The 25380-nt window shown below is 46.5% G+C and overlaps 1 protein-coding gene across 2 annotated transcripts in view; it reads left to right on the forward strand.

Annotated features, from left to right (window-relative positions):
* The first annotated feature begins 8789 nt into the window (after positions 1-8789).
* The window catches only part of PHYHIP (phytanoyl-CoA 2-hydroxylase interacting protein), a 52595-nt gene continuing 36004 nt past the window's right edge, over positions 8790-25380 (forward strand). The window contains exons 1-2 of one of the 2 annotated variants that reach the window (XM_035139788.2): positions 8790-9139; positions 9260-9458. In XM_035139788.2, coding sequence (XP_034995679.1) covers positions 9406-9458 — 53 coding nt within the window. In that variant the 5' untranslated portion in view covers positions 8790-9139; positions 9260-9405. The remainder of the gene's footprint in view (positions 9140-9259; positions 9459-25380) is intronic. The other variant, XM_035139789.2, reaches the window with a different exon arrangement.

Genomic DNA, 25380 nt, shown 5'->3' on the forward strand with positions numbered 1-25380 from the left:
TCAGAGAGGGCCTTTTCTGATATGCCCCTTCAGTTGTGGAATTCCCCATCCACACCCCCGATACAAAGGGCAACATATCTCTCTCTCTCTCTCTCCCTCTTTGCTTTCTGGTATCGGCTCAAAACATGGTTGGCGTTCAGTTTGGGATGTTTATAGATAGGCTCTGTAGTTATACATTGGTTGGTTGGTTGGTGTTGGCATTATGTATGGCTTTAAAATAATAATAATGATAACTGTAGTATTAGTAAAAGTTATATTTCATTCTATTGAGACTAAGCAGGATATAAATAGTTACAGGTAGGTAGCCGAGTTGGTCTGATGTAGTCGAAACAAAAAATAAAAAAAATTCCTTCCAGTAGCACCTTAGAGACCAACTAAGTTTGTCATAGGTATGAGCTTCCATGTGCATGCACACTTCTTCAGATACACATGCATGGACATGAAAGCTCATACCTATGACAAACTTAGTTGGTCTCTAAGGTGCTACTGGAAGGAATTTTTTTTATTTTTTGTTCAGGATATAAATGTTATACATAAATAAATAGCAGCCTCTACTCCTTATGCAATAAAAAGAGCTATGGGGTAGATGGACTGCATTGCCACATAACAGAAACCAGCAAGTGCTCTTTTTATAGAAAAAGAGGTGCCAGAACTCATCATGAACACCTCCCTTGTTCTCTTATTATGGCAATGGTGCTCACCTGAGAGGTGCCAGTTCCTGTGAGTTCTAGCTGAAAAAAGCCCTGGAAACCAAATACATTAACTTCCTCTGGACTCTGGAGGTTAATAAATGTCATTTGTTTGTTTGTTTGTTTTCATTTTATCCAAGATCTTCCTACTGTTCAAGTAATTGCAAATATGAAACTGTTTTAACTGTAGGGAGGAGACACAACACATTTTTCTACCACTAGATGACAGTAAACTGACTTTAAACTAAGAAAGTACTTAGTAAGATACAGTACAGCATTTTGCTGCTGCTGCTGCAAATAAAATCAGTCTGCCTCCCCCCAATCCTACTATGCAGGGATTATTTATTGCCAAGAGGTCTCCAGGTTTCCCTGGCTCCTTCCTGGTGGCAGGTGAAGGGCTTGACTCTCCAGGTGTGGCGGGGTTGCTGCTGTTGCTTTTATTTTTTTGTATATTAATTTTGGATCTTATTGTAGCCTTTTCAGGCCTGGTCCAGTCAGCATGCCTTCATGGAGGAGAAAAGAGTCAAACGACACCGGGTTTCCTTCAGGAGAAAATAGCTTTATTTGCAAAGCTTAAGCAGAGCAAAGGTGATTGCATGATCATTCACAGCAAAAGCACACCTTTGCAGAGGTGCTGCAAACCTTTATACCCCATTCCCACCTCCCCCTTACGCATGTATTTCTTTCTTATCTAATACTACAGGCTCGCATTGTTCTTGGGAGGGACGGCATACACAGGGCTGGGTACTACAGGCGTGTACATTGTTCATACATGGGGGTGCTTCTTATCTACTACTACAAGGCTGGGCCCCTGGATTGGATACAGGCTGGGGGCCAGAGGTCATGGCCCCAAGGGCCATTAGTTTCTTTGCACGATATGCCTCCTTCTTTTGGCCTTCCTCTTCCTCTCTCTGTCCATAAGTTTTCTGGGCTAGGGCCAGCATCCAGTCTAACGTCTCTCCCATAAAGTTATCCCTCTTTTGGATCTCCATGTATCTACGCTCCAGGGAATTAAAGAGCTGGAGCCTTCCTTGGATGCAGCAGAGCGCACTGTCTGCACCAAGGAGGAGACAGGGGACATCCCTGAGGAGGAGGTCAATTCCCCAACACAGGACCCAGATGTATGGAGGAACGTGACTCATAGAAGTAGAAGGCCCAGGGATCACTCTGAGTGTTTAGAACTACACAATCGATTTGAAGTGTTCTCCCTTAACACGGAAGACGAAGAACAGACTCCATTTGAAGATCTCTCCCTCATCACAGTTGATCAGGAATATGAAGACGAGCAGCAAAATCAGTCCTCCGGGAATATGCAGGTAACCTTGGAAGGGACAGCACATGGAAGAATCCTGACCAAGCCTATGAAGAGGCGTGTAGTGGTGACGGGATTCCCTACTGAGGGGTACAGAAGCAGTGATCTGTGGGCCTGACAAGATGTCTCGAGAGGTGTGCTGTCTCCCCGGGGCCAAGATCAAAGATGTAACAGAACGTCTGCAAGGAATCATAAAACCCACTGACAAATACCCCTTCCTTTTGGTCCATGTGGGAACCAATGACACGGCAAGCCATAGCCTCCAGAAGATCAAAAGTGATTATGAGGCTCTGGGCAGGAAGTTGAAGTAATTAAATGCTCAAATTGTCATCTCATCTGTCCTCCCAGTTGAACGACATGGCCCAGGGAGAGAGGGAAAAATAGGGGAAGCGAACAACTTGCTTCACAAATGGTGCAAACAGGAACGGTTTGGATTCTTAGATCACGGTCTGCAGTTTCTTGAAGATGGACTTCTGGCAAGTGATGGGCTGCACCTCACAAAGGTTGGGAGGAATGTTTTTGCCACGAAACTCAAAAACCTCATCAGGAGGGCTTTAAACTGACTTATGTGGGGGAGGGAGACAGTGGTCCTGAAGGTAGGAGTCTATCAAGTGCTGAAGACGATCATCCAAATGTCAAGGACCAAATGGAGCAAACAGCACACAGACCTAGTGGTGGGAGGAAAATATCCTTAAATGGGGGAATGATCAATGGTCTTTAATGTCTGTATACTAATGCACAGAGCATGGGAAATAAACAAGATGAACTTGAGCTCTTGGTACAGCAAACTAAATATGACATAATAGGCATCACTGAAACCTGGTGGGATGAGTCTCATGACTGGAATGTAGTAATAGAGGGATACAATCTATTTCAGAGAATTAGACCAAACAGGAAAGGAGGAGGAGTAGCGTTATATGCCAGGGATATGTATACTTGTGAAGAGATCCAGGATTTAAAACTTCAAAGCCAAATTGAGAGTATCTGGGTCAAAATTAAGGGAGAGAAAAATAACAGTGATCTCATTGTGGGCGTTTACTGTAGATCCCCAAGCCAAACTGAGGACACAGATGATGCCTTTCTGGAACAGATGACCAAGCATTCGAAAGGAAGTGAGATAGTAGTAATGGGGGATTTCAACTATCCTGATATTTGTTGGATGTCAAACTCAGCCAAGAGCATAAGGTCGAACAGATTCCTCACTGGCCTTGCAGACAAGTTCTTTAGATAGCCACTCTGGCTTCTTTAGGCACCTTCCATGTTTCCGTCTCACTGGTATTGCCTGAAGTTGTGCTTTTAATATCTCCCTTTCAACAAACTCCCAACCATCATGAACTTCCTTCCTTTTTAGTATTTCTGTCCATGGGATCTCAACCAGCATTTCCCTAAGTTTTCTGAAGTCGGCTTTCTTAAAGTCTAGGATTTGAGTCTTAGCATGCTTGGTTGCTCCTTTCCGCTGAATAATAAACTCCAGAAGAGCATGATCACTCCCACCTAATGATCCTGCAGTCCTGCAGCTTCGCGCCTCAAAGTTAGCGATGGATTGCTTGCTGTGTCAGGAGCTCCAATCCAATTTGAGCCTGATGGGGGGGGGAGAGAACTCCAAAAAACCGATGTCCGCCAAGCTCTCAGCCTCCGAAACGCGCGATTCAGAGTTTAACTGGGTCCGTCTCGCTGGGACGGTTTCCCCTTTCTTTAAGGCGCCGAGATCTGCTCCGCGAACAGATCTCCGACTGCAATGGCGCCGCGACCAACCGGAAACCGTCTCCAATCCTAAACCTTTCTTTGCCCATGGTGACCATGGCAACTCACAGCCCCAAGGAACCTTCTTTGATGTGTAGGTAACTGGCCATTGTTTGATAATGGCTTGCATACATCCAGCCTGGTCAGTCTAGCTTGCATAGGCTAGTCCCAGAATTTCTGTGTTTGGCACAGTTCAGGAGAACTGCTGCAGCCTGAATTTTCCCTTCAATATCCCAAATATTATCTAAATTCTATCACTTATTAATTTCTAACATTCATTAACTTCAGCTGTTATGGGTGCCCTTGTACCCCTAAACTCTGTTACCCCAGATCTGCAACAGTATTGGGGTTGAAGGTTTGTGGGTCCTGTTGTGTCTCATTAACATAGCTTTGCATGGATGTGATCACCACTGGGTCACACTGCTGGCATATATTTCCTGTGTCATCATTTGAGTGTTCCAATCATCTGAGATGACTAAGAAATATGGAATGGCTAGTCTGAAATATTAGAATTACTAGTCAGCCACATAAAAGAATGAAGAGGATTTGGAAACCATGACACCTGAATCAGGTTGCGACAACACAATTTTATACACACCTACCTAGGCTGAGTACACACCAGAATGTTAAGGAGCACATGGGTTGCACAAATAGGATTCTGTTTGAGTGCATGTTCGTTTGCACCTGGGCGCTTCCAACTGAACTCTATCTCAATGTTTTCTGTCCACACTGGTGGGTGACACTTGATAGGCTGCATCCGCATGGTGTGTTATTGTCCCCTCCCCTCCCCACCTTCTCTGTGTTCCAGAAACCTACTGGCCATGGTGGGCATGTGTTTGTATGCAGCTAATTTATTCATTTGTCTTAGCTACAAGTTTTCCAATACAGTGGTACCTCAGTTTAAGTACACAATTGGTTCCGGAAGTATGTGCTTAACCTGAAGCGTACTTAACCTGAAGCAAACTTTCCCATTGAAAGTAATGGAAAATGGATTAATCCATTCCAGACGGTCTGCGGAGTACTTAAACTGAAGCGTACTTAACCTGAAGTGAACTTTCCAATTGAAAGTAATGGAAAGTGGATTAATCTGTTCCAGACGGGTCCACGGAGTACTTAAACTGAAAGTACTCAAACCGAAGCATACTTAAACCGAGGTATGACTGTATACCACGCTTGACATGCCTCCCCAGCAGAAGTAGGCAATAGATGGCACTGAGTAAAACATCCCCATGCACTTAATGCCACTACCCGCAGACACACAAGCTGCTCCAGTATACCCAGAGTTGGGTGATGTGCAGTTTTATGTTGAGTCCACCCCCCTAACCACATTATCGGCAGATCAGGAAGATCAGAATTGAATGAGGGTAAAGTGTAGGCAGCCATTTGGGTGAAAATGTCATGTAGATGTCTTGAAGAACATGTACCCGTGGGATGCACAGAATCCACTATAAAGTGCTGTTTGTACACAGTCCTACTCAGAAGTAAATCTCATTCAGTTCAATGGGGCATGCCCCCAGACAGTGGCGGACTGCAAGGTACCGCTGTGCGCCGCAGCCCAGTAGAAAAGAATCCCCTCTCCTTCAGTCCACTCTGCGTCAGACCTTAGTCAGCTCCCTCATGCGCTGGAGCCAGGCTCCAATGAAGGAGCCTGTTGTGGGGGCGCCTGGTTGCACCCCTCCCAAAATTGCGCCCAGAACTGCGGGGGCCCCCACCTCCCCCACACCATGCCATTGCTGCCAGATAAGTGGGTATAACATGGCAGTCTGAATCTGGAGAAAGTCGTGGCCATCAGCTCGGAAGACTTTAAAAGTGGTTTAGACCAATGAATGGAAACCAGTCATGATGGCTGCATATTATCTCCAGTACCCGAGGCATTGGGGGGTCTTTGTTGCTGAGGTTGCCCTCATGTCCTGCTTGTGGGCTTCCCATAGGCACCTGACTGGCCACTGTGAGAAAAAGAGGGTTAAAGGGGCCTTTGGTCTGATCCAGCAGGCCTCGTCTCATGTTCCTAAGCCTCCACATGAAGACAAAACCAGTTGCCAGCAAAGCTGCAAACTATTCCCTGAACCACCTGTCCCTCACTCTTTTTTCAAGAAATGTAACAAGGCACCGATTTCCTGAGGTAGCCATGTTTGTCTGTCCAGGCAAATCTTGTAGCAGTTCCATATCTAACAGACTGATTACGGCCCAAGCTTTGAAGGTTTTACAGTGTAATTCCTAACATATTTACTCAAAACCAAGTCCTATTAAATTGAGTGAGGGCTTACACCCAGGTGGGTAAGCCTAGCATTGCAGCCCAATTTATATACAGTGGTGCCTCGCTAGACGAATTTAATTTTTCTTATAACGAAAAATTCGTCTAGCGAATCCCATAGGAATGCATTGAAATTTTTTTGAAATTTTTTTTGCCCATAGGAACGCATTAATTGAATTTCAATGCATTCCTATGGGAAACCGCGATTCGCTAGACAATTTTTTCATAAAACGTATTCGTCTAGCGAGGCAACCTCCACTCAAAAAATCCTTTCGTTAAGTGGAAATTTTGTTAAGCAGGGCATTCGTTAAGCGAGGCATCACTGTACTGAGTTAGAGAGGGAAATACATAAAACAATGAAGGCAAGACATCTCTATGCAAGACATCTCTGACATCTCTATGCAAAGCTCATCTTCCATACAAGATAAGAACAAGATGACAACGTAGTGTGCGCACGCTCAGAGCGTGACCTCCAAATCATCCTAAATATCTTTGCAGAAGCTTACGAAAAGCTAGGCCAATCACTCAACATCCAAAAAACCAAAGTGCTGCACCAACAAGTACAAAACAACCCTCCTGCAGCACCACAAATCCAACTCAGTGGTGTAACGTTGGAAAACGTTGATCACTTCTCCTACCTAGGCAGTTACCTTTCCACAAGGGCCAACATTGATGCCAAAATCCAGCATCGCCTGAGCTCTGCGAGTGCAGCTTTCTCCTGATTGAAGTGCAGAGTGTTTGAGGACCGGGACATTCACAGGGAAACCAAAATGCTTGTTTACAAAGCTATGGTACTACCAACCTTACTATATGCTTGTGAAACATGGACCACTTATAAACGCCATCTGCAACTTCTTGAAAGATTCCATCAACGGTGTCTCTGAAAATTTGTACACATCACTTGGGAAGACAGGCGAACTAATATCAGTGTATTGGAAGAAGCAAAGATCACCAGTGTTGAAGCAATTATTCTTCAACATCAACTTCGTTGGACTGGTCATGTTGTGCGGATGCCTGATGATCGTCTTCCAAAGCAACTACTCTATTCTGAACTTAAAAATGGAAAGAGTAATGCTGGTGGTCAACAAAAGAGGTTTAAAGACTGTCTCAAGGCAATCTTAAAAAATGTAGTATAAACACTGACAACTGGGAAACACTGGCTTGTGAGCGCTCCAGTTGGAGAACAGCCTTTACCAAAGGTGTCATGGGCTTTGAAGAAACTCGATCTCAGGACGCAAGGGAGAAACGTGCTAAGAGGAAGGCACGCTTGGCAAATCCACACCGTGATCAACTCCCACCCAGAAACCAATGTCCCCACTGTGGAAGGACGTGTGGATCCAGAATTGGCCTCCACAGTCACTTATGGACTCATTGTTAAATAATAGAATAAAGGGCCCCTCCAAAACAGCCCCATGATGACTGGGCATACTCAGTAGCCACAAAAAAACAGAGTGTCTGTTGGGCAGAGGAAAAACAGAAGAGAGTCAAAATGAAATGGAGCACCTAGGAACAACGCCTGGCTGGCTGGCTCCCTGAGCAGCATCAATTCAAACGGCAACATTTTGTTGCAGATCCCACTTGTTGAGCCTAAAAGTGAACACACAAGTTATAGGTGCATTTAAATCGATTGATTTCAGTGGGGTTCGGTTTTGCATTGGATGTAGACCAGCCTTCACCAGTCTTGTGTACTACAGATGTTGAGGGTGAAGCTGATGGGAGTTGTAGTACAATAACATCTGGAGAGCAGCAAGTTGGAGAAGGCTGCTCTGGAAGGTGCGCTGCAGAATTATTTATGCAAAATGCAAATCAAGTCTCACATGAGAAAGCCATTTTTAAATCCAGCATACCCATCCAGCACAGATTCCATGACAGTTACAAAATAATTTCAAAACCACGATTTCAGCCTCTTCATCCCATGTGAAAAGGGACTTTTGAATTATTCCCTTGCAGCTCTGAGTGTTAGATTAAGGAGAAATACGTACTTCAATTTCAATGTATGCCCCATTGAAATCTATGGGGCATACTTTTGAGTAAGCATGCCTGGGATCAAAATCTGCTGGTTCAAGTATTATGTGAAAACTTCTCATTGCCCACTTTCTGTTTTTTTCCTGCTGCTCACACCTGAAACTTAAGAAGCACTATGTACTGTACTACAGTACTATCATTATTACTTTCTTAATCTCCAGTTTGATGAAGAACTCTGATGATCTCGAAAGCCTGCCCATTCCTCCCTACCGGTAGTTGGTCGTGATAAACACACCCACCCAACCACCGACTCCTTCAGGGGTGCCAACTTGAATAAAATATAGGGGGGCAGGTAAGCTTCGCCCCGCATAATCGATCACAAGACACGGCGAACGCACCCTGTTGTAATGACAATGCCCATCAACTTTGGGGACCGCCCCCCCAATATTTTATTGGGGGAAGAGTTGATTGTTATGCACCCCCTTATGAGAAGAGTCCCTCGGCGCCTTGCAGATCCTTCTGGACTCCCATTCGTGTTGGATCCGGCGCCGCAGCCTCCGGCACCGCAGCCTCGACCTGGCCCTGCTGGGCTTGCCTCCCTCCGCGGCGGCGGCGGCAACTGCAACGTGCGCTCCGTAAAGAGAGACTGCGGAGCAGCGCGCTGCGTTGCGCGCTCTCTCCTGCGCTGCCCGCCACCCGCCGCTAGGGGCGCTGCGCTCGCGCGTCTTGGCGCAGCCATTGGCTGCAACCCTAGATGCTGTGCAGGCTGAGACCTGATTGGCCGAGAGGAGCCGAGCTCCAGGTGCACCTCGATTGCCTCCCTTCCACGCTGCTCGGATGAGGAGCCTCGCTCTTCTCCTGCTCTGATTCTGCTGGTTTCGTCGCGTTGCCGAGAGTCCGGAGGAGCACAGATCGGGCTGCTCTCTCGCGCTCTCCGCGGGTCTTTCTCTCTCCGCCCTTCCTGCTTTGGCATGGGAAGCAGCTGCAGGATCTAGCTGGAGAGACCGCTTCGGGAACCAAGTTTTGGCTCGGGGAACGCGCTTTTTGGCAAGCGCCGCCGATCGCTTGGCTCTGTCTCCCTCTCTCCGACCCGTCTGCTTCCAGGCTGAGGCGCGCTCCCAACGCAACCGCAACCACGTTAACTTCCCAGAGGTCCGGGGTCTCCTGCGGAGCCAGGTAGGACGGTTATCTTCTTAGAGAAATCTCGTTTAAAGGAACATAGGCGTGAAAGGGAAAGAGATAATTCATTTCCTGCCTATTCTACTTATTATGTTTATTGCCCGCCTTTCCTTCCAGGAGCTCAAGGCGGCATACATGGCCCTCCTTTTCCTCCTTGCCACAACAACATTATCAAGTTGGTTAAGCAACCCTGTGAGGTACTATAGTGGTTGCAGGGCGAGACCAGAACTGGTGAGGCGCAAGTTCCAGTCTCCACTCACTCGATGACCTTGGACCAGTCGCTGCCTCTAAGAGTTAATCTGCCTGCTCAGGAAAGGTTTGTTGTGAAGACAAACTGTATGGGGAGAACCATGATGTATTACATGTATTACATTAGATGTATAAACTATTACAGGTTTATACATGTAATAAACAAAAATTAATAGCAAGCCAAGCTCCCTGCCCCAAAGAGCTTACAGTGCAGTAATCCAAAGGTCAACTGTGTAGGAAGGGAAATCAGAGGGGCAAAGCTCAGTCGGTAGAGCATGAGACTTTTAATCTGAGAGTTTGGGGTTCAAGCACCACGTTGGGCAAAATATTCCTGCACTGCAGGGGGTTAGACTAGATGAGCCTCAGGCTCCCTTCCAACTCTACAATTTTATGATGCTTCTCTGACAATGACTCCCTTAAAAGCCTCAAGCAACTCACTTCATCTTCTCAGGGGACACATTTCGCCAAACCTCATGGTTTCCCCCTTTAGAGTAAAGGCCAAAGGCAGCTCCAGGCAACAGGACTTTTCTCCTCTGCTGAATGGGGTGGGGTGGGAGGGGAAATGTTTGCTCTGGAGAATTAATGGATCTGGGGGTGGGAAATGCTGTAGGAGTGACACACTGCTGCAGCACAGAGCTCCCCACTCAAAAACAAACCCATATATTGTAGGACAGGCAGCAGGATCTGGTCCATACAATGAGACCAGATGGGCAGGACACAGATCCTGTCAACCAATTCCTCTTCACTTTGGAATCTACTTACCGGTAATGAAGGCAACTGGACCTGTCAGACTGAATTTCATTGTCCCGAAGGAGCAGATGATGATGCAATAATAATAAAGCAGAGGGCTTAGGGAAAAGAAAAAGTGTGGGGTGGGGGGCACAGAGGCCACACGGATGGAGCCTGTTGGCTTTGTGAGCCAGTCTGTGTGTACGTTTCAGATAGGTTTTTGATATATGCAGATTCAAGTGATTGTATGTCCATGCACAAGTCTGGGGCTCTAGACAAGGTCTCAGAGAGCATGAGTACACACCTCTTGCATGCATAGGCAAAATGTATGTCGCAGTGAAAATGTGAAGTCAACTTATTCCATGCACAGTCTTTACATGCTGGTTTAAGTGTTTTATAACTATCCATCTAAGTACTTGTGTGCACAGATTTTAGAAGTAAGGAAGAGGTTTAGAGGTAGCGCAAACAGCAAAAAGTCCCAAGTTTAATTCCTGACATCTCCAGGGAGGACTGGGAAATATCTCTGTCTGAAAACCCAGAGAGCTGCTGCCCATTGGATCAGTGATGTGATTTGGTGTAAGGCAGATTCTTGTGTTCCTAAGTAGAGCCAGTGTGGTGTTGGAGTGTCGGACTAGGATTAAAGAAACCTGGGTTCAAATCGCCAGTCTGTTATGAAGCTCAGTCAGTCTCATTCAGCTGTGTGGGGTGAATATAATATAAGAAACTTGGAATATAAATAATAAAAAATAAAGCAAGGGTTTATGTGTAGGGAAGATGTGATTTTAAAAAGGCATTTTGTATGAAGGCATATGTAGAATAATTAGGATCTTAGTTATTCAGATTTTTCACTCTGCCTTATTAAAAAAAACCTCAAGCTTGGCATTTCAACATTTAGGTCAGAAGGAACTTTTATGTATTCTTAAGTGATTCTATTTCTTTAAGTGGATACAATAATGCTAATTCAGATCTTGTGTGACTCTGATGTGTGTGCCTAGCTGTAACAGTACACATGAAATGGTATTGTGGGGACATGCGGGGTTGCGCATGACTTGCACATAATTATGGGAATGTTGGGAAAGATGGAGGGCACTAGGAGAAGGGGACGACAGAGGACGAGATGGTTGGACAGTGTTCTCGAAGCTACGAACATGAGTTTGACCAAACTGCGGGAGGCAGTGGAAGACAGTAGTGCCTGGCGTGCTATGGTCCATGGGGTCATGAAGAGTCGGACACAACTAAACGACTAAACAACAACAACAATGGGAATTCATAAGTGTGCAGAACTATGAGGAAGTTACATGATCAGCCAAGAGAGAAAGTGTCTGCATGAGACTGTGAAATATGTGTGCCGACATATTTGCAAGTGCGTTATCATGAGTGGTTGTGAAACTATGGACATTTACATTAGCATAAGCAGGGCTGCTTATGTGCATGACTTTGCTTGGGGAGTAGTGGATGGGCGTGCAAGGTTCTTAATGGGTATGTGGACATTATTTGGATGTAGGGCATTCAAGTACACATGGAATATGGGGACAAAGATATTGCTGCAGGCAGTGCAAGATTCCAGGGGTTCCAGCACTCATCCAGGGTTTGTGTTTCCTTTGGGAAATGAGGCACAGCAGAGACCGTGGAGTCTTTATGATATATGGTTCTGTTACACATACCATATTGTTCGCTCCATAAGATGCACTTTTTCCCTCCTAAAAAGGAAGGGCAAATGTCTGTGCATCTTATGGAGCGAAGGCACTGGACAGCAGCAGGATCCCTTGAGTGCCGCTGCAGTCACGAGTGGAGGGGTGCCTCTGCCGCCGGAGCCATGGCTCCTGGCTCTTGCTTTGCTGGCTTGACAGCGAGCTGGGAGGAGGAATGGATGGAAGCCCTGTCCGTCCCTTCTCCCAGCTCGCTGAAAAGCGAGAGCTGCTTACACGCTCTGAGCGGCTCTCGCTAGCAGCCTCCCCTTTCCCCTGAAGCCCCGGGAAGGTTTGGAAGCGGCTGGCAGGCTGTTTGCCGTTGCCCCACGCTCAGAATATTTTTTTCTCCGTTTTCCTGCTCTAAAAACTAGATGTGTCTTATGGTCGGGTGTGTCTTATGGAGCGAAAAATATGGCATATACAAACCTCTATGGAGAGAGTACAGAGCTTTAACATCCCCAAAAGGGCTTATTTCTTCCATAGACTCAGCCTTGGATTCTAACATAAATCAAACATTGTGCTCTGCCTTTTTGACCTTACAGAGAAGCTCAACTGCAACTCTGGATTTGGCCTTCTAACTATCTAAGAGCTGGAGGAGGGGCCCTACTCAGTTGTCACCTGGCACAGGGTCCCCTCTCCTTTGCTCTCTTAATGGCCCATTACCTTTCCGTTGCTCTCCCATAATGGCCCATCGCCCAGGCAAAAACACAGAAAGCTAGCCTGGCTGATATTTTAACCCGTGCTGGGTCCAGGGGCTCAGGATCAGTCTGGCACCCACAAACTCATAACACTGTATTTCATATTATGGGGTATGGATGTGTGAATCTGAGTGTGCAGAGTGGTATTTGCAGAGCCTTAAGTAGGGAGAGCCAGCATGGGAATGAAGAGAGAGTGTTGGTCACCATCCGAGGGCCAGAGTAGATGTGACATTTGTCATAAGAACTTAAGAAGAGCCCTGCTGGATCAGGCCAAAGGGACATCTTGCCCAACAGCCTGCTCTTTGAGGAGTCTGGGAATAACAGGTAGGGAGGGTTCCAGTGCGCTTCTTTCCTGCTTGCAGGCTTCCTAGAAGCACCTGACATTCAAAGGCATTCTACGCCCAGTGGTGTAAGGAGCACACAGCCATGATATCTGGTAGCCACTGACAGCCTTGGGACATCGCTTGAGCTTGTGCAGCTGGTTTTTGTTTAACAAGTAGTTGGTGTGGAAGGACCCCCACAAGCTGGATTGGGACCAGGGTGTGGGGAGTTCCCAGTGGGAACCAAAGCCTCCTCCATATTTATTTGCAGTGGGAGGGAAGCTGCAGTCAGGGCTGGCAGGAGTTTTCCTTACACTGTGAACAGAAAAGGAGCTGAATCTAACTGGCACCAGGCCGGGCGTGCAATAAAGAGTTAAAGCTGTTGCGTCACATTCCCAGTCTGACCTGCCTCCAGCGCTGGCTAATTTTTAAACAAAAATCAGGTAGGCAAGGCCTAATGGTGTGAAAAAATTATAATTTGGCTCTGAGATCTGTCTGGGTTGGTATAATTATCCCAGTGATTTTTTTTGGGGGGGGGGAGTTTTGTGCCTATGCCTTTTAACTCTGATACATAAGTAGATATATTTTTTCACAACAATAGGCACTCAGATGGTGGCCTAAAAGACATCCAGGTCCTTTTGAAGAATCATCACACAGAACCTGAAGCATACTCCCCACTCACTAAATTCTTTTGATTTTATTTCTTTTAAGCTGATTCTAATATTGTATTTTAAATTGCTGTAACCCTTCCTGGGAACTTTTGGTGAAGGATGTGTAAGAAATTGAACAACAACTACAACTGCAATAATAGTGCATCCTAAGTTTTAGCTGCCGGTAAAAGGAAGGAAACAGGAAGTGGGCAAAGAGAAGTTTTTCTTCGTGTCTCATAAAACTAAAACCCAAGGCTATCCAAGGAAGCTGAATAGTGGTCTAAATGGCTCTTCCACTTCCTCATTTCATCCTCATAACAACCCTGTGAGGTAGTTTTGGGTTGAGACACAGTGAGTGGCCCGGAGTCACACAGTGAGCTTCGTGGCTGAGTGATATTTAAACCCTATTTTCCCTGGTCCTAATTCAATCCTTTAACCCACTGGGTGTCAAAAGGTATGGCAGGAGAGGATGGCAAATGTGGCAGGAAGATTCAAGGACAGAGAAATATTTAAACATTTCAGTGTAGAATAGTGGAGTAGAGTATCACAATGATTATTTTTATTTGCAGAATATGGATAGATATCTAGAATCCCCTTTTAAAGCAGGGGGATTTGATGGGCACCAAATTTAGTGGACAGAATTGTCCATGCCAGGCATGTAGAACCTCGCATCTCCTCCCAAGGCCAGCCTCTACCCAGCTGCGGTCTGCACTCCCCAAGTGATTTTTGCTTGGCTGGACTGTATCCTTGAGCTGCTGATCATGCCATTTGTCGGCCTTGATGGAGGACTGGCAGATTGGATGCTTAGAGGCCTCTGACTTTTGTGTGACTGGAATGGGTACATTGCACAAAGGAAGGGACACATTCATTGGTCCACACCCATTTGCCTCTGGCATGCAGCCCCTTAAGGTTGCACATAAGGGGATGTGGCTCTCAGGCCAAAGAAGAGGGATTTACTTCCACATATTGCACTTAAGAATGGAGAATTTTAACAAACAGCAACTTCCCTCAATCTGACTACAGCCAGCCATAGACCAAATCATCTGGGGAGTGCCAGGCTGGGGAAAGGTTGGCATCTTTCTGGAAGGGAGCAAACCTGGTGGCCTCCATGGCAGAAGCTGGGGGAGATTCAGGTGTCTTTGCATGTGCATCTGAGAAAGAACCTAGCGGAAATGTCTGTGGTTTTGAGTAGCTATCTGCAGGGATGTGAAGGAGTTGGATTGCTGTGAGTGGGTGCATATCCACGTGGCAGTGCCTGCGAACATGTGAGTGGAGGAGAAGCATGAGGCCATGTGAGCTTGTCGGGGGGGTGGGGGGGGGCTGCGTACTGAGCCTTTTTGTTGCTGCTGTTTCCTGACAGGAACATTTTGACCTGACCGTCATCCTGGCTCAGGTGATTGTTTTCCTGTAGATGGGTGGTCCATATTAATGGAAAGGCCCATCCCTGCTCCCTTTGGTGGCAGCCAGGCCCTCATCTCTTTGGCCTCTTTTTCTGACGCCTCTGTTTCAGCTTTTTCTCGGGGAGGCTGTGCAGGCACGTTTCAAGGGAGGTGCTGTGGGAAACACTCCAGGGACATGAGTGGGGGGGGGGACATGAGTGTCCACCAAGGAGTTCTGGGTTTGCTCCCTGCGCCTTGGTTTGGAGACCTCCCCTTCCGCTCTCCTCTCTGTGCAAGTCCTTGCTTAGCCAGTATTGCAAAATGTATTTTATTCCATGTGACCCACCCGCCCAAACTCCCACACCCCGTTCTGCTGTTCTTTATGTTGGCATGTTGACTGGGATTACAAGCATGGCATGTTATGCTCTTCCTCCGAAAGGGATGTCTCATTTCTTGTTTTTTGAGGCATTTAAAAAAATAACTGAAGCAACTGAAGAGATTGAAATGGCATGAATCCAACACTTAGGGAGATGTGTTTGCCTGCCTAGGTGAGTCTGTATGCAGGGGTTTGGATTAGCTTGGCTATGAGGAAAGGCTCTAGCGCCTGAAGAAAAGACAAGCAACAAGGGGAAATATGACAGAGGGTTTTTTAATTTCAAAGTATGCAGAGAAAGTGACCCCCCCCATTCATTTCTCATAACATCTCTTTTGGAGCTTATTGCTGCTGCTGCTGCTGTAGTGACATTTGTATTTTGCCTTTTCTCCAGGGACTTCAAGGTGGCCTACATGTAGGGTTGCCAGACTCAATAGAGGACAGGACTTCTGTGCCTTTAATTGCCCTGCTCTCTTTTGAGTCTGGAAACCTTAAAGAGAAACCCTTTGCTTTGAAATGAAACAAAGGGTCTGCTGGTTTCTCTTTAAGGTTTCCAGGCTCAAAAGAGAGCAGGGCAATTAAAGGCACAGAAGTCCTGTCCTCTATTGAGTCTGGCAACCCTACCTACCGGTACATGCTGCTGCTTGCACTGTATTTTATCCTCACAACAACCTGGTGAAGTAGGCTAGACTGAGAGACAGTGACTGGCCTAAGGTCACCCAATGAGCTTCATGGCTTAGAGTACAGCAAAAGGAAGAGCTTCTGGATACAGTGCGCAATTAACTCAGTGGAACAAGGTGTAGGCAATAGCCTGTAAATTAGATGGCTTTAAAGAGGATTAAGTAAATCTTGTCAACACCTGCAGTAGAACCTCCAGGTTAACAGGCAATATATCTCTGAATATCAGGCACTGGGGGCAAATGAGTTTGTCAGTTCCCCAGAGACCTCTGGCTGAATGGTTTTAGAAGCAGGTTAGTGGAGCAGCTAGACCTGTAGTTAGAACTAGTTGGCCTGAGACTATTTAATTACGGAACTGCATGCACCTAATTAAGCATCATCCCTTGCTGTGGTTCATCCCAGTTGCAGACATGCACACTTTATTTCTCTCTCATACACATGCTTTTAGAGACAAAGCAGCATTTTTGCAAACACCCACATATTCTGGCACACAGGAGAAGCTATCTTCTGGAGTGATGTCCAGGTTATGGAATTCCCTTCCCCTGGAGGCTCGATTGGCCTGCTCCTTATTGCCATGTATGGACTGTTAAGAACTCTTGGTTCCATTTAGGGGTGTCAGAGAATTCCGAGGGAAATGGGAACAGAAATTGCCAATGTTTGCTTATGCATCCAATGTCCAGAATGAAAATCAATCCCGTCCCTCCAGCCCCCCTAATTTGCCTGGGGTGAAATAATATCATGCCAATGTAGTTTGTGTAACATGTAATTAATTACGTAATTTACGTTAGTTATGCAATTTTGCCACAGCGGATGGCAAGACTAAGAATGTTGGCTTTGGAGATGAACTGCAGCAGAACGGAAAGAGTGCTGCAGGTGGCAAACGCAGGGCACAATGGAAACCGATGGCTTTGTACACCCCTACTTCCATCGCACCTTCAGTTATCTCTGCCCCAAATAACTGTATGTTCCATGGGCCAGATTTACCGTAACTATAATCCAGTGTGCTTTGGAGATCAGCACTCCCTCCCCCTCCCCAGGGCAATGGGGCTTTCTCCCTCTACAAAGCAGATGCTCCAGCACTGAAGAATGGTAACCTCCTGCTCAAGGCAGAGGGCAAACAATATTCCATGAAGTACCACTCTATTCTGTCTTTGTCAGACCACACCTGGAATAATGTGTCCAGTTTTGGGCACCATAATTTATGATGGGGATTGACAAGCTGGAAGGTGTGCAAGGTGTGGAAAAGGTTGAGGGAGTTGGGTATGTTTAGAGGAGATGGAGAGGAGATATGATAGCCATCTTCAAATACATGGAGGGCCATCAGATTGATGAGGGAGCAAGCTTGTTTTCTCTTGCTTTGGAGGCTAGGACTCAAAGCAATGGATTCAAGTTACAAGAAAGGAGATTCTGACTAAACATCAGGAAGAACTTTCTGACAGTAATTGCTGTTTGACAGTGGAATGGTCTCCCTCAGGAAGTGGTGGACTCTCCTTCCTTGGAGTTTTTTAAGCAGAGGGTGGATGGCCACCTGTCATGGATGCTTTAGCTGTGATTCCTGCATTGCAGGGGGTTGGACTAGATGACCCCTGGGGATGCTTTCCAACTCTATTATTCTACAATTCCTAACAGATGGCTCTCCAGCCTCCTATTGGAATCCTTCCTAGAAGGTGATTATTATGCAACCTCCCTATAATGCATCTTTCGAAAGAGAGAGAAGGAGAGAGCCAACTCTTTGCTCTTGCCAATCGCTCACGCTTTGCTAAGCAACTCTCTCCCATTTCCAGAATCTCTCCCAGGTTACCAGGAGCATTTACACCCACATGCTTACCCAGCCACGTGCTGCTTTCTGCTGCTTGAGTCAGGCCGGAATCTGACGCATCCATTGCGCACGAGTAGCAGCCGCCTGCCTGCCAGCCACTGTCTTCCTTGGATCTGGGAGTGCTTTGGGGCAGGATCTTGGTCAGCTTGGAATTTGGGAGAGACACGCTGCCAGGATTCCTCACCTGCTCACAGTCAAGCTGCTGGGTTGCATCCTCCCCTCCCCTCTTTCTAAAGGGCAGAATTCAATCTCAAACTAGTCTTGTTCCACTCACAAGTAGGAATGGAAGAATCCCTCTGTTTTTTGGTCCATATAGCTTTTGCATGTATTCATTCACAAGTCTGTTTTGGCCCGTTTCTGTGGTGTATTTTTAATTTGCACAAACATTAACATTTCAGTATGTATTTTTAATGGCTTTTCTCTCAAAATAAGCATTTTGATATATTTCATGAGCTGAGAACTGTGCTAGAGCATTTGGAACGGACAGCAGCTGGTGGGTAACCAAGTTCCACATTAGTCCAGGAGGTACTGATCTGGTTAGTTCATATCAGAATTTACAAAGCTCAAACTTCTCGGGAATCCCTAATTACTCTATAGCAGGATTTCCAGGTGGCATCCCCCCCAACCCCCCCAAATTGATTCATATATAACTGAAGAGTTGGAAGGAACCATGAGGGTCATCTAGTCGCGTCCCCTGCAATGCAGCAGGGCCAGCTCTACGTAGACCCCCGGTGGCGCAGTGCACCATGGCGGGGGGCTGGTAAGCTGGGCACCAGCCTGGCAAGGAGGGCGCCGCGCGGAAACCAATTGCGCCCTGCGAGGGCGGGGCGGGCGGTGGGGCGGGTGGCGGGGTGATCTCCGCCCCTCGGCACCAGGGCGCGCGATCTGCTCAAGACGGCCCTGCAATGCAGGAATCTTTTTGCCCAACGTGGGGTTCAAACCCATGACCCTGACATTTAGAGTTGCTTGCTGTACTGACTGAGCTATGCAGTTGGCCATTCTACACTGACAGGCAACAGTTCTCCAGGATTTCACATGGGGAATCTCTCCCAGCCCTAACTGGAGATTCCAGGATGGAATCCAGGACCTCCTGCACAACATATGCTCCACAACCATTAAGCTACAACTATGGAGACAATATTTGTATTTGGGACCAAGTGGCTCTCGCACAGGAACCAGGTCACCCCTGAGAAGACGCTGCTACACTCTCATTGAGGGGACTTTCTGAGGGCCGAGCAACACAGGAACCTGACCCATTCCAAGTCAGACCATTGGGCCATCCTGCTTGGTCTGATTGGCAGTGGTTCTCCAGGATCTTCAGGGAGGCAGAACTCTCTCAGCCCCACCTGGAGGGAGAATCTGGAGCCTTCAGCCTGAGAAGCAGTTGTTCCAGTGCTGAGCAATGGCCGAAAGAGATCACTCAAGAACAGGGTCCCTCATCAGTCACATTCTTTATTGTCAAAGGCATTAGAACATAGCAAATCTTCGTATGACATAAATTGTTCCAGTGCAGCAAAATTGTTATCTCCATAGCAATGGGTTTGCCTCCATGGAAATATCGCCTTTGTTTTGCCTACACTTTGAGTATTTGATCTTAGAAAAGGGTGTTCTTACAGGTTGACTTGCCCTGTAGTACGCAGCATGGCTTACTTGTGCAAGTCATCTAGAGTGACCTGCTGTGCTGGCTCCATTCTGCAGTTTACCCAGCTGGCAATCTGCATTGTGCCATAAGGATTGATCAAGGGACTTGTTTTATCCAGGCTTGCTGTAGCTGAAAAGAAATTATTTTAATTTTGAAGTACAATGGTATCTCGGTTTTTGAACGTAATCTGTTCTGGAAGACCATTTCAGCTCTGAAACGTTCAAAAACTGAGGCGCAAAGAGCGGCCTGCAAATTTAATAGAGAAAATTGAGAAAAATAATATATACACTCAGCGGAAGCTGTTCAACTTCTTTTTTAAAATATATTTTTAATTGGTTTTCCAGTTTTTACAATGTTTGACGTCATAAAAAAAGAACATTTTATCCCTTGCTCTGCCGAGCTTTTGACTTCCCTCCCTCAGTCTTCTGGTTTTTTATAACACATTTATATTTCCCCACATTTTTTTACATTTCCATTCTGATTCTACCTTATATTATTAAACGCTTTAATCACACATAGAATGTCTCTTATTATAAACGTTGTGAGATTTATCTCAGTCCTGCCAAGTGTCTTTATATGTTTACAATGATTATATATATTACTAGCTGGCCCTGCCACGCATTGCTGTGGCATTGTTTGTGAAATTAGGAAGAAAGGAAGAAGGTAGTTAACGTTTTGAAGTGTGGTATTTATATTAGTATTTTGTAGGTGTGGTAGCGATGTCAGAGTTGGCGTTGCTGGGGAATGTGACTGTGTAAAGTTATGGAGGGTTTGTCCGATATGTGGCATCTTACCTGGACAGTGGATGAGGTCTGTCTGCCTGTGTGGGCTGGGTCCTGGGGTGGGCTGGATCTCGGGGGGTTGTTTGAGCTGTGTAGAGGTATAAAGAAGGTTTAAATTAAGGTGAATTTTAAAAAAATGGGGAAACAGAATAAAATGTGTAGCGGTCTGGTGGATGTTCCTTGATTGGGGGTGTGGTGCGGGGGGGACGGACGGACTGTGTAGCGGCCTTGTGGCTACTCCGGGAGGCCGTATCCTTGATCTCTGGGGCGGGCGGGGATCCCTGGGAGTGGCCTGCTGTTGAGACGGCCTTTTCCCTGGTGGGGGTGAGATGGGTACGGGCAGGATCTATGGGGCGGGTGATCCCTGGGGAGTGGGCTGGTGTCGGGGCAGCCTGTGGCGAGATCTCCCCGGAGGGTGCGGATCGTGGATTGGGCAGGATGGGGAAGGGGGTGATCTCTGGGGGGCCGGGGATCCCTAGGGAGCGGCCTGGTGTTGTGACGGCCTGCTCCCTGGCGGTGTCAGGATGGGTAGGGGCGTGATCTATGGGGTGAGCTGGGATCCCTGGGGAGAGGCCTAGTGTCGGGGCGGCTTGCTCCCTGTAGGTGGCGGGATCTCCGTGGAGGACGTGGATTGTGGATCGGCCAGGTTGGGGAAGGCCGTGACCTATGGGGGGCGGGGATCCCTGGGGAGTGGGCTGGTGTCGGATCAGCCTGCTCCCTGGAGGTGGTGTGATTGGATCGGCCTGTTCCCTAAGGGGGGAATCTGTGGGGTAGGTACCTCCGTGGTGGGAGGGGGTCCTTGGGGAGCGGGCTACTGTTGGTGTGGCCTGATCCCTGGTAGAGGTCTGGTCTCTGGGGTGGGCTGGGTGGTGGGGTGGTTGGAGAGTGGCCGGGATTTTGGCAGTAGGTTGGATGTTGTTTGTTGGATGTCCACTGGAAGGGGCAATTTTTTTGTACAGAAATCCAGGTTTCTAACTCTCCTAGGTTTGTGTATGGACAATGTAAGTAGATAGAGGCATGCACACCCGATGTTGTAGGCAAATTTGAGGCCGATCGGGTAAGCAGTTGTGGAGAAAGGTTCGGTCAAACAAACATGCACCTTCTGGATTTTTATATATATAGATAAATTTACTCCATTCTCTCTGCAACGCTTGGTCGCTCTGGTTCCGGATTCTCCCAGACAGCTTTGCCAGTTCTACATAATCATCATCTTCGTCTGCCATTCTTCCACAATTGGTAACTCCTACTGTTTCCATTTTTGGGCTAATAAAATTTTAGCAGCTGTTGTTGCATATATAGTGATTTAGATAATCCTGTACTTGAAAAATTTATACTTTGGTTCATCCTGGTGCATTCTGGGAGTACCAGAAAGGTTGCTGAGATTAGAAAACCCCAGCTTGCCTGAGAAAATGCCTTTTTGCCCTTTAGAAAGAATACTTTGTTAGGTGAATCACTCTCCCTCCCTAACTGTGTTTACCTACACCTGATTTATCTGTTAATGTGCAGTCTGTTGCAGTTGTGAAGGGGATGTTTATTTGAAACTTGTAAGATTACAGGGGGTTATCTGCCTAATTGGCTTAGTGTCTCCAGACATGTGAAGGAAGAGCCTGAGAAGTATTTGGGAGGTTCTCCAGTTCCCAATTTTGAAGTACAGTACTAAATTAGGGGCAGCTGGTTTACTACTTGGCAGCTGAAACATCAATGTGTATTAAGTGATGATTGGCCAGTTTGTATCTATACCTTTGTTTAACTGGTCAAATCGAGACCCCTCGTGGTATAATTTTGGTTAAATATGGGAAGTTGAAAAGTTGCTTCATGCCATTATCCTGGAGTGGATGTCATCATGCGCTTGTCAAAAGTCCTTGCCGGACGGAAAGGCACTTAGACTGGTTACCTTCGCTACTTATCATGGGTGTACCCAGGATCAAAACTAGGGGGGGGGACACGCCAGCCACGCCCCCCACCCCCAGCCACCCGATTGGTTGGCTGGCGATGATGTGGCCGGGATCCTCCCAGGAGGCGTGGTCAACGTCCACGCCCCCCAGAGGGGGGGGCAGTTTCCAGCCGTTGGCGAGGCAGCACATGGGCCTCCCGCGCTTGCGCTTCTGCCTCGCCCGCTCCTTTACTGGCAGCAGTGACTAAAACGAGGCAGCAGCAGCAGCGAAGCTGCCTCCGTCGAGGGAAACCTAGACCTGGGCTAACTTCAGCCCACACTCCTTCAAGTCACAGCGAGCACAGCACAGAAAGTGCTGCCCCACAATGCTCCGCGGCACCTCATTTGCATACATGCAAGTTAGCCCAGGTCCAGGTTTCGCTCGACGGAGGCAGCTTTGCTGCCGCTGCTGCCGTTTCGCTTCAGCCGAGCAGGCCGAGGCGGAGCACAGCTGGCAGCTGCCTGGCAGGGTTCTGGACCATGGCGGCTGGTATAGTTAAGACGGCCTTGCCTGCTGCGGCAAGATCGTGTACCCAACCGAGAAGGTGAACTGCCTTGACAACAGCGCGCGCCGCGAGCTATTTTATACCATTCCCCCCTTTTTTGCTTCTGGGGGGGCAGCTGCTCCCCCTGCCCCGCACTGGGTACGCCCATGCTACTTATGTGTAAGTTAGTGAGAATTTAAAATGTTTTTACTTCTAATTTGTTGAGAACTGTATATTTGTAGTTTGCTACTTGTTTCTTGTTCCTTAATAAATTCTAAAAAGAACAATTTGTCTGGGTTTTGAATATTCTCGACTCCAAAGCTAATTTTGTTACCCGGCTGCTCGACCCTACCAAGAGTCTTTTGTCTGCATTACTTCCGAGTAGCACAGTGGCGGCAGTGAACTACCTGATTAAGTTTTGTACAAAAACCGGGATTAGGCAAGGGAGCACCTCGGTTTGCCCTTGTGGAAATCAGTGGCTCCCCGGAAAGGGAGGCTGGTGCGGAGGGAAACTAAGGGGGTGTCTCTTGCCCGATCCCTAAGATCTTTAAAAGATCACTACAGCATAAATAAACAAATTTTGATCAGCTATTGATATCTCCCCTCCTACCATTTCTAGCAGAAATGCTTCCGGTCTCTTTGGGAATGTGTGCCTAAACATCGTTTTTAATTCGTTATAAATACTATCCCAGAATAGTTTATCACACATCCACCACAGATGATAATAATCTCATATTTTAAACCTTGCATTTCCAACATTGCTTATTGCTTGTTTTATACATTTTCGCTAGTTTAGTAGGAGTCAAATACCATCTATTATCAACTCCCTATATGTAGGCCAATTACCTTTCATATTTAACCTCTTGACTGGAATTGTCTCTGCTCGTGAAATCCACCATGGTGTTTTACGTTCTAGTGGTACCTCGTTTAACGAATGCCCTGCTTAACGAAATTTCCGCTTAATGAAAGGATTTTTCGAGCGGAGATTGCCTCGCTAGACGAATTCATTTTATGAAAAAATTGTCTAGCGAATCGCAGTTTCCCATAGGAATGCATTGAAATTCAATTACAGTGGTACCTCGGTTTATGAACACAATTGGTTCCGGAAGTCTGTTCATAAACTGAAGCGTTCATAAACTGAAGCGAACTTTCCCATTGAACGTAATGGAAAGTGGATTAATCTGTTCCAGACGGTCCGCGGGGTACTTAAACTGAAGCGTTCATAAACTGAAGCGAACTTTCCCATTGAAAGTAATGGAAAGTGGATTAATCCGTTCCAGATGGGTCCGCGGAGTACTTAAACTGAAGCGTTCATAAACTGAAGCATGGGTGTAATTGGTTCCGGAAGTCTGTTCATAAACTGAAGCGTTCATAAACTGAAGCGAACTTTCCCATTGAAAGTAATGGAAAATGAATTAATCCGTTCCAGATGGGTCCGCAGTGTTCATAAACCGAAAATTCATAAACCGAGGTGTTCATAAACCGAGGTTCCACTGTAATGCGTTCCTATCGGCAAAAAATAATAATAATCAAAAATCAATGCATTCCTATGGGATTCACTAGACGAATTTTTCGTTATAAGAAAAGACCCGTGGAACGAATTAAATTCGTCTAGCGAGGCACCACTGTAATTCTTTGTATCTAATCCAGACTTCATACAGTGGTTATATTATTGCATGATTTAGGAAGCCTCTGTGAACTTTAACTTTATCTTACCACAAATGTGCATGCCACCCGTATCTATTTTCTAAATCTAATATGCCTGTATTTTCCAATTTCATCCAATCCCTTAACCATGAAGCATGATGCTTCAAAATATATCTTTAAATCTGGTAGCGAGAATCCGCCTCTTTCTTTTTTATCTGTAAGAAGTTTATATTTTATTCTAGGTTTCTTCCTCTGCCAGATAAAGCTTGACAATGCTTTTTGCCAATCTTTGAACTGTTCTATTCCACTAATCACCGGGATTGTCTGAAGTAGAAATAACATCTTTATGACAGAGATTCTTCCCCAAAATGACAATTTCAGTCTGTTCCAAATTTCTAATTTTTTAAAATGTATTTCGACTTCTGTTCAACTTCTGAGGTGTGCTTGAAAATGGAAGCATTTATTTCCGGTTTACAGTGTTTGAGTTCCGAAACGTTTGTCAATGGAGACATTCGAAAACCGAGGTACCACTGTATATGCTTTCTGAAAGCATATTGCACCATTTCCTTTCTGTTCCCTACATAGAAGAGTTTGGATTTGATATCCCGCTTTATCACTCCCCTTCAGGAGTCTCAAAGCGGCTAACATTCTCCTTTCCCCTCCTCCCCCACAACAGACACCCTGTGAGGTGGGTGAGGCTGAGAGACTTCAGAGAAGTGGGACTAGCCCAAGGTCACCCAGCAGCTGCATGTGGAGGAGCAGGGAATCGAACCCGGTTCACCAGATTACGAGTCCACTGCTCTTAACCACCGCACCACACTACACCACATAATATCCCCCAGCAGCTTTCAATTGTGGCCCTTGTACAATAAGTACCACCTCTCCCCATATGAGCCAACCCAGACCCTGCGATCATCATCAGAGGCCCTTCTCCATGGGCAACACAAGAATGGGTCTTTTCTGTGGTGGCTCCTCATTTGTGGAGTGTTCTCCCCAGGGAGGCTTGCCTGTCACCTTCAGTACATATCTCTAGCTGCCAGGAGAAAATGTTTCTCTATAACCAGGCCTTTGGCCGATTAAGCAGTTTATGGCCTTTTAAATCTGTTTGCAGGAGGGGGGTTATGTTATGTATTAAGATAGGCTGCAGTTCTTACTCAGGGCCA

Source organism: Zootoca vivipara, chromosome 15, assembly GCF_963506605.1.
Source record: "Zootoca vivipara chromosome 15, rZooViv1.1, whole genome shotgun sequence".
NCBI lineage: Eukaryota > Metazoa > Chordata > Lepidosauria > Squamata > Lacertidae > Zootoca > Zootoca vivipara.